This window comes from Sebastes umbrosus, chromosome 11 (assembly GCF_015220745.1).
Source record: "Sebastes umbrosus isolate fSebUmb1 chromosome 11, fSebUmb1.pri, whole genome shotgun sequence".
Taxonomy (NCBI): Eukaryota; Metazoa; Chordata; class Actinopteri; order Perciformes; family Sebastidae; genus Sebastes; species Sebastes umbrosus.
In genome coordinates this window covers 15,076,828-15,093,308 of record NC_051279.1, presented here as the reverse complement: position 1 = coordinate 15,093,308, position 16,481 = coordinate 15,076,828, and the positions used below count along the sequence as shown (strand labels likewise).

At 38.9% G+C, this 16,481-nt stretch overlaps 1 protein-coding gene across 5 annotated transcripts; it reads left to right on the top strand.

The window, feature by feature from the left end:
- The first annotated feature begins 1,377 nt into the window (after positions 1–1,377).
- cnot3a (CCR4-NOT transcription complex, subunit 3a) lies at positions 1,378–15,857 on the top strand. 5 transcript variants are annotated; one of them, XM_037783904.1, is made up of 18 exons: positions 1,378–1,543; positions 2,118–2,188; positions 2,808–2,875; positions 2,971–3,045; positions 3,176–3,265; positions 3,381–3,509; positions 3,718–3,813; positions 3,905–4,121; positions 4,228–4,361; positions 4,573–4,629; positions 4,836–5,772; positions 5,886–5,991; positions 6,093–6,234; positions 7,883–7,991; positions 8,868–9,066; positions 14,423–14,555; positions 14,678–14,803; positions 14,915–15,857. In XM_037783904.1, exons 2-18 carry the CDS (start codon positions 2,164–2,166, stop codon positions 15,011–15,013), a joined length of 2,742 nt encoding a protein of 913 aa, XP_037639832.1. In that variant the 5' UTR covers positions 1,378–1,543; positions 2,118–2,163; the 3' UTR covers positions 15,014–15,857. The 5 variants fall into 5 exon arrangements, with proteins under 5 accessions (XP_037639832.1, XP_037639833.1, XP_037639829.1 ...); XM_037783905.1 differs by having other exon boundaries at positions 3,902–4,121; positions 7,883–7,982; XM_037783901.1 differs by having other exon boundaries at positions 3,902–4,121.
- The last annotated feature ends 624 nt before the right edge of the window (positions 15,858–16,481 follow it).

The following is a 16,481-nucleotide window of genomic DNA, read 5'->3' as shown; positions in this document are numbered from 1 at the left end:
ACTACTTTTATTCATGTTCACATCTGCATCAATTCAATCGTTATGTTTCTATACAATAGTTAAAAAAATTAAAATACAAATTAAATACAAAATAAAATCCTATCTTCAGGTTAACTTGCTCGTAAACTCGTAAATTCATGAGCCTGGTTTGATAGCTGAGGGCTTATGCCCTTTTCTATCATAGGAGGGAGGAGAGAGGAGATGGAGGAGGAGCCCAGTTGGTGTTGAGGCAGCATGGCCCATGCCTGGCCGGATGAGGAGTTTTTCTTGTTATTTTTTTAACTTGCTTTGTTTTTCTGGAGCTTTTAGCCTCATGTCACAGTCTTCCTTTGTCATGGAGATCAATTTCTTCCAAGTTTACTGTCACCATGAATGAAAGAGGAATTCAATATCTATCTAAAATTAGTAAAAAAAAAAAACTGTGATCAGTCAGACGTTAATGAAGATAAACTCTATAGAAATATTACAGAAAATAAATTTTGGGAATACTGATTTCAAGGCAAGGCAAGGCAGCTTTACTTGTATAGCACATTTCAGCAACAGGGCAATTCAAAGTGCTTTACATAAGCATTCAAGAACATTGCAGCAAAGTGCAAAAGAACATTAAGACATAATTAAAACAGTTATAAAAACATTAAAGATTAGAAAATAAAAACAAGTTAAAAATAAAAGCTAGGATAGAAGCTAAAATAGAATATAACACACGAGTAAAAGCTCTAGTGCAGTATAAGATCATTATCAGAATCAGAAAGGTGTTTATTGCCAGGTGTAAGAGGTATACACTAGGAATTTTCTTTGGCATTGTTGGTGCAAGACAAACAGTATAATAACAAAAGAATAGATAAAAACGTTAGAATAAAATAATAAAAATGTACAATTTACAAATGACAAATAAGCTATAAACATGATATAAAGATAGTGCAAATATTGAGAGAGGGGGGAGAGTCAATGTCGGTAGGGGGGGGGGGCAGTAGTGTATGTGAGGGAGAGACAGTCACAGGGGGCGGATGGGCTGTTGGAGAGCCCCACTGCCATGGGGAAGAAACTGTTTTTGTGGCGTGAGGTTTTGGTCCTGATGGACCTTAACCTCCTGCCAGATGGCAGAATCTGAAATTATCAGCTTTAATAAAAAGGCAGCAGCAAACAGGAAAGTTTTAAACTTTGATTTAAAAGAACTCAGAGTTGGAGCTGATCCTGCAGTTTTCTGGGAGCTTGTTCCAAATATTTGGATATTTCAGATGCAGCTTTGTGGTTTTGTGTTCATTGTAGTCATCACACTGGCTCAGCCAATGGGTGAAGCCCATTCCAGCGGATGTTGTTTCAAGTGACAGGCGTGAGCTCCGTCCAATCAGAGCGCTTAGATTAGCTTTAGGGGCGGGGCCTGGACGCGGAGGTGGGATGCTAGCAGCCACCGTCCATCTTCAGCTACATTAACAGAGAGAAGCTGGTCGAGCAGAAAAGCACTATTTGGAAGTAAAGAAGATTTTCTCGGAATTAATTCTGGCTGTATTTGAAAAAAGACAAACGAGAGCCCGTCCCCTAGGTAAATGTCGTAAAGAAGTATGAATGTAGATGCTCGGGTTGACCCAGTTTCCCTTTTTATCCTCAATGTAGCTAGCTGGTAGCTAAGCTGCTAGCTAGCATTAGCTAGACAGTTAGCCACACTAGCTAGCAGGTTAACGAGATACTGAGCCTTCCACACTGCAGAAACCTCCTCATAAGAGCTCTACTGGAGCCCGACATCATGCTGCATGAATAACACCTGCATCCATCAGTGTGCTCCGTGCAGCTTGTTTCTGGTAACCGATGCGAGGTGGACTGAGCTAGCAGACTGAGCTAACAGTAGCTAGGTGGCTAATTTTAGCTGACATCCATGTCAGTCATGTTGGTAACATCAAGATCAGCTAAACTATAACGATAGACAAACGTGCATGCAGAAGTTCTGCTTTAAAGTGTCCTTAAATGCTCACAATATAACGCTATTTGTGCAGCTGAGTGTTAACTGTGCCAGCTAGCTGGAGGTAATGTCAGTTCAACTCTCTCTGGATGTGCTGATGCTCTGTGTTGAAAGGGGATTTGCTTTATGTTTGAATGCACTTTTTGTTTTCTTTACATAGCTGACTTGGTGACAGACGGAATGTGGACATTGTCGTAGTCAGAGCCATGGCTGACAAGAGAAAACTACAAGGTAAGACTGCTGCTGGTGAAACTCATCAGTGATGTTGCTCAGCATCCATCACACCATTCATTTCAGTCTCTTCTGCACTATATTCACTTTAACAGTCTCTTCTGCACTATATTCACTTTTTGAATAGTCGTGTATCACAGTTGTTACCCTGCACTATACTAATTTTAACAGTCTCTTCTGCACTATATTCATTTTTAACAGTCTTCTGCACTATATTCACTTTTTTAATAGTCCTGTATCTCAGCTGTTAGCCTTCACTACATTCATTTTTAACAGTTTTCTTCATCTCCTTGTATTTTTATATCTGGTATATTTTTTTGTACTTTGCACTACTAACTTTTTTCACTGCCTTTTTACAAACATGTTTTTGCACTATGGCACTGCGATGCTGGGATGTTGAATTTCCCTCGGGATCAATAAAGTTACTATCTATCTATCTATCTATCTATCTATCTATCTATCTATCTATCTATCTATCTATCTATCTATCTATCTATCTACACTGTCCAACCTGGGTTCTTGCACAGAGAGACTTTGACTGACTTCATCTAGCAATGTTTTTGGCGTTGCACACCTTTATATACACAATGATGTTGGAGCACATCTTTGATCTCCACAGGTGAGATCGACAGATGTTTGAAAAAAGTAGCTGAAGGTGTAGAACAGTTTGAAGACATCTGGCAAAAGGTAAGATATCTTTGTTTTCCTGCATTGTTTGATCTCTATTTCATAAATTATGAGGAAAAACCTAAAATATCTCATTTATTTGTCTACGTTTTTAGCTCCACAATGCAGCCAATGCAAACCAGAAGGAAAAATATGAGGCTGACCTCAAAAAAGAGATTAAAAAACTACAGGTAAGTCAAGTTAACAAACACACATTTCCGTTCACATTGTCCCTTTACTCTATATGTGATCTCCATCAACAATGCATGTTTTGAAATTGTGAATGTGTTTCAATGTCTTCACTGTCTGTCCTCTTCCCAGCGATTGAGAGATCAGATAAAAACATGGGTGGCCTCAAACGAGATCAAAGATAAAAGGCAGCTAGTCGAGAATCGCAAACTTATAGAGACGGTATGCTTCTCCATCATTTTTAAGTTTGTTGTTGTTCCTGTAAAGTATAGCATTTGGACATCAACTCATCAAAACGGTTAACTCAACAAGGCTTATGTGATTTTTCTTTCCTTAGCAAATGGAGCGGTTTAAGGTGGTGGAACGTGAAACAAAAACAAAAGCCTACTCTAAAGAAGGCTTGGGGCTCGCTCAGAAAGTGGATCCAGCTCAGAGGGAAAAAGAAGAAACGGGACAGTGGCTAACAGTAATACATCCACTATTATCTATACCTGTTGTGCATTTTGATTGCCTGAATTGATCTGGATCATTTTTTGAGAAATGTGGTCAAAAACTAACAAGAACTTATCAACTAGGGTTTATCAATTAAGGCAATTTGATAAAAAAAATGTTTTAGGATTTGATTGAATCCATTAACACCCTTTTTTTTTCTCTGACCTCTTCCTCACTTACAGAATACGATAGACACTCTAAATATGCAGGTGGATCAGTTTGAAAGTGAGGTGGAATCTCTTTCAGTTCAGACGAGAAAGAAGAAGGGAGATAAGGATGTAAGTCTTCTATCTTATTATTTTCAAGGATGCTGGTAAAAGTTTGGCTAAAATATTTGTGATAACCATATGCCTGTATTTCATAAAGAAGCAAGATCGTATTGAGGAGCTCAAGCGGTTGATCGAGAGACATCGATTCCACATTCGCATGTTGGAGACCATTTTACGAATGCTGGATAATGACTCAATACCAGTGGATTCAATCCAGAAGATCAAGGATGATGTTGAATACTACATTGATTCCTCCCAAGACCCGGACTTTGAGGAGAATGAGTTCATATATGACGACTTAGACCTGGAAGACATCCGTGAGTAGACCACTGCAGAGTGCCATGATGCTGCTTTTATTCAGACATCAGGGGAGTTATAATGACAACATCTAACACTTGTCTCTGTCTTGTCTTTCTCTTGTAGCTGCAGCATTAGTTGCAACTTCTCCGTCAGGTCAGGGCAATCTGGAGGATGAGATGTTTCTCCACTCGTGCAGCACTCCCACTTCCACAACCTCCTCTTCACCCATTCCTCCATCCCCAGCCACTTGCACTGCTGTAAGTTCTTGTGTTTGTATTATTAAAACTTGTGTTTAAAGGGATGCTGGGTAGAAAAAGTACATTCTGACACAATTTTGCACATGTCTCTCTCTTACGTTTGCATTTTGTTAACTCTTCTACAAACTTCATTGTGTTGTAATCCACTGACTAGTCTTCTGAATCAACATTTCAAAAGTGGATTGTCATATCAAGGTATCTCCTCCTATAGGAGAACTCAGAGGACGATAAGAAAAGGGGACGATCGACAGACAGTGAAGTTAGTCAGGTGAGAGGCTCTCATCTGTATTTTGCCAGTAGATGAACAGTTTAGTGCAGCGCTCTTCACCCTTGGTCCTGGAGAGGCACGGAGGCTGAAGGGTTCAAAGTGCATATTTCACAGAACACTGTTCTCCTCATACATTTTGTACAGCTGTAGATGCCCTCTGGACAGTTTTGTCTGAAATTCCTTATCTGATGCTTTTTCGTTTTCAGTCACCTGTGAAGAACGGCACCCCATCCTTGCTATCTTCCTTTTCTTCCTCCACCACCTCTGGGTCCTCCTCATCCTCCTCCCTAGTGTCCATGGCAAGTGTTGTCGGAGGCATTCCCGTGGTTCCTACAAGCAGCAGTCTAATAGGGAGCTTCAGCAGTGCGGTGCAGCAACATCAGCATCAACCTGCACAACAGCAGCAACAACCTCAGCCACCCAACCAACCACAGCAGCAACAACAGCAGCAGCCACCTCAGACAAAACCCTCGGTCCCCTCAAACAACACCCCCAGCCCGCCCAGCCACCCTCTTCTTCTCCCAGCCTCAACTGCCCCCTCTCTCCCCACGCCCAGCACACCCAGTTCATCAGCTCCCAACTCTCAGTCTCAGCTCATATCTGTACCTATCCCCACATCCAGTTTAGGACTCGGGCTGGGGCTGGGATTGAGCAAAATTGGCTTGACGGGGACCAGCAGTGTCAACCAAATGTCTGGTTTGGGTCTGGGTGGCCACCCCTCTCCTTTAAACACAATGGCAGGGCTCATTTCAGGCTCCACACCTGCCCCTTACGCTCAGGCAGCAGCATCAGGAGGCTTGGGTTTGAGCAGCACTACCCAGTCCAGCATTTCAGTAGAGAGCAGCACTTCCATCCCCACCTCTGGCTCCAGTGGAGTCACCACCAATGGGGCGGGGATAGGGCTCGGCTTGCTAGGTTCCAGCCCGGCCCACATTTCTTTGAGTGCGAGTATTTTGGGTCTGGTTCCTGGGCAAAATGTAGCCCCCAGTGCCTCTCAGTTGCCCCCGAGTTCTGTCAGCACTGCACCTGGAGTAGTTGGCATGATGGGAGGCAATGGAGGGAATGTCAGCGTGGTTGGAGGAGTAGGCTTGAATTCTGCTCCTGCGAGACCACCCAGTGGACTGAAGCAAAATGGAAGCACAAGTACGTTAACTTGTTGTGTTTGGCCTTGTTTGACTCTTTACTTATCTGTGTATGTCAACATTGTCCTCTCTTTATAAAGGATTTTCTCTAACCTTTCCCTCACCCGCCCTCAGGTTACAGTGCTGTAGTGGCAGAGAACTCCACAGAATCAGCTCTAAGCACACCGAGCCAGTCTCAAAGCAGCCAACCCTCATCTCTCAGTTCTTCAACCAGTCAGCCGTGAGTTATTTGTTGTTCACTTGATCACCTCTTCTTATTCTTAACATGATAATGTAGTTGTTAACTTGTCTCTCTGTTGTTCCACACTCTACTTGCTGCAGGATGGACAATGGTCCCAGTTTAATCAGCTCCATCACCCTGCCTCCCAGCTCTCCGTCCCCCTCGTTCTCAGACAGCACACCTGGAGGAGGGAGTCTTCTCAACGGGCCCCACTCCTACACACAGGCCTCTGAGGCCCTCAAGGTGAGGGACTATAGCAGTGTCTCGAAAGGGGACGCTGACAGAAATAGAGCTTTGGTCTTTTGTCAGAGTCACATAATGATCCAGCCAGACTTTGAGGTGTGAACCTGCAGATACCAGGTATATCTGCAGCCTCTTTAGCTGACTGCATGGAAAGATCTGGCAGACAAGACAAACAAGCTGGTTGGGATTGTGAGACAGATGTTAAACTGTGGGAGAAAAAGCTTTCTACACGAATCACATAGAGTATCTGCACTCATATTGCAAAAAGGGAGACTTCTCATCACTGTTTCCTGATCAGTGCTTGAAGAGCAGCCAGCATCCCTTGCTGTAATTCACATGGATGCTTAAGATCTAATAATGATTGAAGATTCAAGTTGTTTATTATCATATGCACAACAATTACACAGAAGCAGGCATTGGCATGAACATGTAAGATCTCAGGCTCCCTCCAACAATTCGCATTTTTTATATATATATATATATATATATATATATATATATATCTCCATATATATCTCTATATATATATATCTAGATATAGATATATTAATATATCTATATCTAGATATCTATATATCTATATATCTATATAGATCTATATCTATATATCTATATATCTATATAGATCTATATCTATATAGATCTATATATCTATATAGATCTATATAGATATATAGATCTATATAGATATATACATATATATATAGACGGCAGCAGGCAGAACAGTTTGTGGCTGGAGTGATTGGAGTCCCTGATCATCCTGTTGGCCTTCTTCCTACACCTCTGGGTGTAGAGGTCCTCCAGGGATGGAAGCTCCGTCCTGGTGATGTGCTGTGCAGTTTTCACCACCCTCTGTAGAGCCTTGCGGTTGAGGGCGGTGCAACTGCCATACCAGGCGGTGATGCAGCTGGTCAGGATACTCGCGATGGTGCACCTGTAGAAGGTGCAGAGTATCCTGGAGAGCCGCTGTCTTGCAGTCACCAGACAAACGATCCATTCGACTGGATTATTTTCAAATTACCAAATGACCATGCTGGTATTGGTAGTTTTTTTGTAGGTACTTTTGGTGTTCACACTACTGGATAACATTGATGTGCTCAATTGTATTCTATCCCTGGCTGCCCACAAACCTCTATTCTGGGTCACATTTATACCAAACACAGAAGCCCACACTGACCCAGTGGTACCTTTAGATAGAAATCATGTCATGCCAAGATATATTTGGACTCGCTAAAGCATATGCCCAATTCACATTCTCTCCTCTGCAAACACCATGAAGAAGGCAGTGTTGGACAATGTATTATTGATTATTGATTATAGAATGTGTTAGCATATGTTAGCTGTGCTAGAAAACATTTATTATTATTTATTTACATTAGCTGAATTTTTTCTCTTTTGAATACATTGCTCATTGTGTCTAATACATGTCATTGTTAATAACCATCACTGGCTGTAGGTGCATCATTTTAGACAAGACAGGAGGTGATGTTTTAGGGGAGGCATCTCTAACTGTTGTAGGTTAATGTAGCAGCTGTGATAGTAGTTGGCTTGTAGCCCATAATAGTACGTTTTCCTCTCTTTTCTCAACATAATTTTACTTAATCAACCACCCTGTTCTCATGTTGTCTTTATCTCGTTCCCACCTCAGGCACCTGAGCCTCTCAGTTCTCTGAAGGCGATGGCTGAGAGAGCAGCGCTGGGATCAGGCCTGGATGGAGAGCTCACCAACCTGCACTTAACAGACAGAGGTCGGAACGGTCAGACATTTTTTTTCTACATTGTAGGGATGTCACGAGAACCAAGTCGATGACGGTACTCGTCTTTCTACAGTACTGTGCGTAAAAATTCCATAATAACCTTTCAGCATATTGTAATTCAAGTGTTCTGAGAGATAACTAGACTTCTGCACCTCCTCATGGCTCTGTTTTCAGGCTTTAAAAAAATTTAGCCCATGACAGGAGACTTTGACCAATCACAGGTCATTTCAGAGAGAGAGAGAGTTCCTATTGGCTGTGCGGTGCTTGGTATTTCCTCAACTGATCTCCACATGGCTGCTGGGTCACAAACTTTCTCATTTAACAGCTAAACAGTACACTCCAAGATTTTTCTGAAAACATTTGAGGAAAGAAGTAGGCATTACAGTAACAGAATATTGATTCATATTTGATCAGGGCTGCCTAGTTTGATCGTTTGACCGGAGTTTGTGAGTGATTGACAGCTACTCGGAGACGGCAGACTCCAGCTCAGCTCTGATTGGTTGTTTCCCTCCGGTCTGTGAAGTCTTGCATTTGCAATTAGGAGCACCAGAGGAAACAGAGGCACATGATTTTTTCAGATTACTTGTCTCATGCACTACTGTCAGGCTATGGTGACTTTTATAAAAATAACTTTTTTTAATCATATTTGCTCCAATTTTCCCACTGCAGCTTTAATACATCAGTGTTATGCTTTACTTTTTATGTAGTGAATGATTTATCAGTCAATCGAACAAAATGTCAAAAGTGTAGTCTTTAATGAAAAAATTATTAGTTGCAGCAAGATGAAAGAAAAAGCAGGATCTTCTTGAACTTGAGAGAAGAGTCTGTACAGTATTTGTGTCATCGACTCAATCCTTCACTTTTTCTGTCCTGCAGATATCTTCTCTAGTTCATCTGCAGCGCCCGGCACACCCGCCGCCCCTCAGCCGTCCGTGTCGGAAGTCAGCATCCCCCCCTCGCTCGGGGTCTGTCCACTTGGCCCCACCCCTCTCCCCAAAGATCAGCTCTACCAGCAGGCCATGCAGGAATCCGCATGGACACACATGCCACACCCTTCCGACTCTGAAAGGATCAGGTGAGCAACATTTCCTAAAAACTAGTGGTCAACTTTTTTAGGAGATCGTTTATCCTTTTTATTTTTGGCATTTTTGGCTTTTAGTAGACAGATTACAGCATAAAGGCAGAGTGGAAATAGGGAGAGAGAGCGAGGGGTCGAACCCAGGACGTTGCAGTTATATGGCATGCACTGTAACCACTCGGCTACCAAGGCACTCCATAAAAAGTATATTTAAGCAAGAGCCCACAACAGGCCATGTTATGTTGTGATTATATCACAGCTCAGGGGTGTTGTTCTGCCCCACGCGAAAAACGGTCAGTATGAATTATGGCAATATGAAAGTTAAAGACACATTCCAATTAAAATCATCTTATAAACAATAATGTTCACATTAAAATAGGCCCTCCTGGGATGGCTGCCTGCACATATGGAGGCGGTTGCTATGGAACGGCGGTTTCTATGGAAGGCACAATAGCAGCTAGCATACTTACTTTTTCACCACAGACTAGCGTTATATTGATTTCATTATTTGGCAATTTACATTATTTGTATGTTGTCATTTATTGCGCACCCACTGATAAACTGTCCAGTGTCAGCAGGATGACTTTGATTAACTGCCTGTACTAGGCTTGCCTTTCTTTGTTAAGTTGAGCTCTGGAGAGAGGTTTCACTCTTGTGGCCACTTCTGGCCATGATATCACTTGTGTCAAGACCCGCATTAGATAGTTTCTGAATCGTGGTGCTGCAGAGGCAGTGGTTAGTGTATTTTTGCTGCGTTCCTGCTTGCTTGCATATTCTTGCAACATTGTCGAGCCTCCTCTTTATGTAACTCTGCATGTCGTTTAGCAGGTGAATTATTTTCTGGAGATGGGCATTGCTCAATCGACTCCTCCATAGAAGTTATTTCCATTTTGTAGCGGGTTTTAGCAGCTAACTTTGTTGCTTTGTATCTGTAACCTGTTCCGTGTTTGCAGAACCATGACAACACATTAGTCTAACGTCTTTCTCTCAGACGCGGAGTGACACTGAAAGTGCAAAGGAATTAGACGTCATAGGCTTTGAACCATTCAGATTGCTTGATTTGAGCTACTTGTTTGATAAATGTGTATGTATGTATATACTGTGTGTATATGTGACCCATTTTAGAGGTTTATGTCTTCAGATAGAATGAATGGGTTTGGGGATAAGAACCTCATGCCAATTTAGTGAGCTACTATATTTATGTCATACTATATTATGATTTTTTTGATGACATACTATTCTATGACTTTTTTAAAAACTTTTTCCAACATACTATATTATGACTTTTGTGACATCCTATGCTGTTTTTTTTTTTTTTTTTTTTTTTTTTATAACTTTTTTGGACCTACTATATGACTTTTTTCACCATGCTATATAGGGATGTTAATAATTAACCGTTTAACTGTTAACCGCCAATAAGAATTTTGACCGATTAATGCTATCAGTTAAAAAAAAGAAATATTAAAAACTAAATAAAAAGCTGAGCAAAACTCAAAGGAACTTAAAAGAGAATAGCTGGTCCACTTTAACAGCCCACCTTAAGTGAGCCTGAGCCAGATGTGTTGCTAGCTTCGGCTAACCCCGTTCACTTTAATCAGCAGGTGGCTGGCAAACACGACACTGGAGCTTAGCTTGGGTCTTGAGGAGTTGTAGCATTTATTCACCGACAAATAAACTATACATGCACTGCAATCTTCACAACTATAATGTTACTGATAACTTCATACTCACCGTCATCACACACACGCGTTCTGTTGGATACTCGCTAAAGTTACGCCAGGCAGACACGCAGCTAACAACCTTGCAGTTAAACTAAATGATGTGGTGGAGACTTACTGGAAAAGTGTCTGCCTTTGTCCACTGCAAGCAGCATTGTGGCTGTTACAGTAACGCTCCCGGACGAGTGAACTGGGAACTGTTGTCTGTTTTGTGCATACACTGCAGCTGGCGATAAATGATGGATTTAACCTGTTTGTGCATCGGCTTAACATTCCATCTAAGTGGCTTATTAGGCACTACAATCACAGCACCCCTACATGCGAGACACTAATCTTGTCGGTTAACAGTTAATGATCAGTTAACGAGGGTTGGCTATCGGTTAGAAAAGAAATTTAAAATTGGCATCCCTAATATTATACTATGACTTTTTTCGACATACAATAACTTTTAATGGCTCTTCATTTGATATAATATACTATAACTTTTTTTTCAACATATATACTATGACTTTTTTTTTTCGACATACTATGATTTTTTTCTGACTTTTTTCGACATACCTAAATATGACTTTTTTTTTTACTTTTTCGACGTGCTAAACTATGACTTTTTTTAAAAAAACTTTTTTCAACATGCTATACTGGGACCTTAATGACTTTTTTCGACGTGCTATACTATGACTTTTTTTTCGACATACTATACCGGGACTTTTTTTGACACTTAACTATGACTTTTTTTTTTGACAAGTTAAATACTATGACTTGTTTTTCTACATGCTATACTATGACCTTTTTTTTTACTTTTTTCAACATGCTATACTGGGACCTTTATGACTTTTTTCGACATGCTATACTGTGAGTTTTTTATGATTGTTTTTGACGTGCTATACTATGACTTATTTTTCAACATAGCATATGACTTTTTTTCAACATGCTATACTATGACTTTTTTTTTACACTTAACTATGACTTTTCTTTCGACATACTTAACTATGACTTTTTTCACTTTTTTCGACATACTTCACTATGACTTTTTTTACTTTTTCGATATACTATACTGTGACTTTTTTTTTTACACTTAATTATGACTTTTTTCGACATGCTATACTATGACTTTTTTTTCGACTTACTATATGACTTTTTTGTTTTTCGTCATGCTATACTATGACTTTTTTTAGACATGCTATACTATGACTTTTTTATTTTTTTCGACGTGCTATACTGTGACTTTTTTTGAAGTGCTATACTATTACTTTTTTCGACATACTATACTACGACTTTTTTCAACATACTCTGACTTTTTTCAACAAACTACTATGACTTTTTTTCACATACTATAACTTTTTTTTTTTTACATACTATATTGACTTTTTTTGACATTCTATACTGTGACTTTTTTATGACTCTTTGACGTGCTATACTATGACTTTTTTATGACTCTTTGACGTGCTATACTATGACTTTTTTTTCCGACATACTGTACTGTGACTTTTTTTGACACTTAATAACTATGACTTTTTTTCGACATACTAAACTGACTTTTTTCGACATACTAAACTGACTTTTTTCGACAAACTACTGTGACTATTTTTCAACATTCTATACTGACTTTTTTCCCCCGACATACTATAACTTGTTTTTCGACATACTGTAGTATGACTTTTTTTTACTTTTGCGACATACTATACTTTGACTTTTTTATGACTCTTTTTGACGTGCCAACTATAACATTTTTATGACTTTTACTTTTTTCGACATGCTATACAATGACTTTTTCTTTTTACATACTATGACTTTTTTATTTCGACATACTGTACTATTACTTTTCCAATCTGCTATACTATGACTTTTAATGGCTCTTCATCCGACATACTAGTATACAAGTCATAGTATAGTATGTCGAAAAAAAGTCATAGTATAGCGTGTCGAAAAAAGTTTAAAAAAAGTCATAGTATAGTATGTCGAAGAAAGTCAGAAAAAGTCATAATATAGCAGATCGGAAAAGTAATAATACAGTATGTCGAAATAAAAAAGTCATAGTATGTAAAAAAAAAAAAAATCATTGTATAGTTTGTCGAAAAAAGTCATAGTATGTCGAAAAAAAGTCATAGTATAGTATGTCGAAAAAAGTAAATAAAGTCAGTATGTCAAAAACAGTAAAAAAAAGTCGTAGTATAGTAGGTCAAGAAAAAAAAAATCATAGTATAGGGGTGAACAAAAAGTCATAGTATAGTATGTAAAAAAAATAAACATTAAAGTATGTCAAAAAAAGTCGTAGTATAGTATGTTGAAAAAGTAAAAAAAAGTCGTAGTATAGTATGTCACGAAAAAAAAGTCATAGTATGTCAAAAAAGTAAAAAAAAAAGTCATAGTACAGATTGTCGAATAAAGAGTCATAGTATAGTATGTCAAAAAAAAGTCATTAGTATGTCAAAAAAAGTAAAAAAGTCGTAGTATAGTATGTCAAGAAAAAAAAGTCATAGTATAGTATGTTGGAAAAAAGTCATAGTATAGGGGTGAACAAAAAGTCATAGTATAGTATGTTGGAAAAAAGTCATAGTATAGTATGTCAAGAAGAAAGTCATAATATAGGGGTGAACAAAAAGTCATATAGTATGTAAAAAAAAAAGTCATTAGTATGTCGAAAAAAAAGTCGTAGTATAGTATGTTGAAAAAGTAAAAAAAAAGTCGTAGTATAGTATGTCACGAAAAAAAAGTCATAGTATAGGGGCGAACAATAAGTCATATTATATAGTATGTCGAAAAAGTCATTTTTATGTTTTTTTTCGGCATACTATACTTGACTTCTGTCCGTAGAAAAAAGTAATAGTAATGTATGTCGGAAAAAATCATAGCATTGTATATCGAAAGAAGAACCATATAAAGTCATAGTATAGTATGTCGAAAAAAAGTCATAGTATCGTATGTTGAAAAAAGTAAAAAAAAGTCATAGTATAGTATGTAAAAAAAAAAAAAAAAAGTCATATTAAAGTATGTTGAAAAAAGGTCATAGTAAATATGTCGGAAAAATAAAAAAGTCAAAGTATGTCAAGAAAAAAGTCATAGTATAGGGGTGAACAAAAAGTCATAGTATAGTATGTCAAAAGTCATATTAAAGTATGCTGAAAAAAAAAATAGTATAGTATGTTGAAAAAAAGTCATAGTATAGTATGTCAAAAAAAATTAAAAAAAAGTCATAGTATAGCATGTCCAAAGAAGTCATAGTACAGTATGCCGAAAAAGGTCATAGTATAGTATCTAGAAAGAAGTAAAAAAAAATCATAGTATAGTGTGTCGAGAAAAAAAGTCATTTTATAGTATGTCGAAAGTCATTTTTTTGTTTTTTTCGACATACTATACTTGATTTCTGTATAGTATGTAGAAAAAAGTAATAGTAATGTATGTCGAAAAAAAATCGTAGCATAGTTAGACTATACTATGACTTTTTTCGACATACTAAACTATATATTTTTTTTAACATACTATACTATGACTTTTTCCAACATGCTGTACTATAACTTTTTTTTCGACATACTATAATATGACAATTACAAACTTTCTATGAGCAATTTTTGTCAGGAGCCTTGATTACTTGTTTTTCCTATGGACTTATAACTGCCTGTGCTTCTTCCCAAAAGGCAATACCTGATGAGGAATCCATGTCCGACATTGCCCTTCCACCATCAGATACCGCCTCACCACTCGGACTCCATAGAGTTCTACCAGAGACTGTCCACAGAAACTCTCTTTTTCATCTTCTACTACCTGGAGGTAAAACACTCAACCCACCCACTCCATGTTTGCTCCCTTACAACCTTTCTGTTCGTTTTCCAATGATGTATTACAGTCATGCTTGTAAGCTTAACGGTCTGTTTGACCTCCCCCTCTCTCAGGGCACCAAGGCTCAGTATCTGTCTGCCAAGGCTCTGAAGAAACAGTCATGGAGGTTTCACACCAAGTACATGATGTGGTTCCAGAGGCACGAGGAGCCTAAGACTATCACTGACGAGTTTGAGCAGGTGCAGACTCACCTCAGTTCACATTTTCTAGTAAGAAACTAGTATGGGCACTTGTTGATTGTGGTCTCGGCTTTTGAATGATTACCTCTTTCCACTCTGCTATTCCTCCAGGGCACTTACATTTACTTTGACTATGAGAAATGGGGCCAGAGGAAGAAGGAGGGGTTCACCTTTGAGTACAGGTACCTCGAAGACCGAGACCTGCAGTGACAGACAGAGGGACACGAAAGGACAGAGAGACAAAACGTGCTGCTGTTGACATTCCGAGACTGAACTTCAAACTGTGGATAGAGATCGTGATGTGTAGTAGAAACCCTCTCCCAAAATGGAGACTGGTGTCTGTATAGGCTGCATCTCAACGTGAAGCCCTCGTTACTCCTGTAGCGCTTTGCTTTTGACAAAAAATGCCCCGTGGGCCTGATCAAATGCATCACGCTGCACGAGCTGGTAGGGTTCTCAGTAGAGATCTGCGTTTGTGCCTGTCTGTGTGCACACTCAGTATGTGGCATTAGGAAAGCCTACCCCATGCATGTTTCTCATGTTTTGTTTTCTTTTTCTGTTTCAACAAGATTCTCTGTACCACCTACCCAACATGAGCCTGGAAGCCTTTGACTTGACACAAAACAAACCTTGGATTTGATTGTTAAGTAGACTGACCATCTTGTATTTACTGTAATTTGGTGGTTTAGAATGGGGAGGTACAGTGGACATTTAGTCATGGTGTGTAGGACTGGCTTCTTTTAAGACCCTACGATGCCTGTTGAATATGGTCACTATTAGAGATAGTGAGCGGTTATCAATAGTTTTTATTGATATTGTCTTGGTCGATTAAAACGCTGATTGAGAGTGACCACAGGGCCTCTCCCTGTGACAGGGAAAGAGTCCTTATTGGACATGGATTAAATTGCTATGCAATTGAACTGGTCTCTGACTCCCTCTCTTTACAAATAAAATGTTTTTAAGTTAACCTGTCAAAGAAAATGCATTATTATGGCACATTAATGTTTGTGACAAATAAATAAACTTGTAAAATAAATCTTAAAAAATAGGTTTTGAGACATTTTATCTACGTGATGTTTGATTTGTACACCATTGAGGAATTATTATCCTCAATGCAAAAGGCCACGCTAACCGTAGTGAATGTACCTGTACCCAAATCACCTCTTAATTACTCTCCAAATACACAGATAGCATTAGATAATAAATCTGAGTTTGGTTTGAGTCAACATCCCACCTTTAAGTTAAGATTTTATTATATTCTGTTGATGTTACTTCATCCTAAAATCCACTGTGTTTAATTTACCACCTGATATTTTAAGTGAACCCCTATACAGTGAATGTGCACTGAAACTGTTTACATGTAGAGTGAAAACACAGAAATGCTCAAATTCTGGTGGTAGATTTAACTCGTGGGTCGAGTAAGAAATGTCTCCTCTGCCGTGGTTGTTCATATGCTACACTGAAGAACAATACAATTTAATCTGCTGTGGGACAGATCCCACCTTTTCGTGGCAGTTTAAATGGGGAGAGTGTTAAACTGAATCAGATTTTTCCATTTAAGCAACCATGAAAACTTCAGATCTGTACTGCAGTTAGAAATCTATGTTGTGTGTGATTAGTTTTCAGGCTTTTTTGGGGAGGGAAAGGGGGGGTTGGATTGAGGATGTGAAAAAAAGGA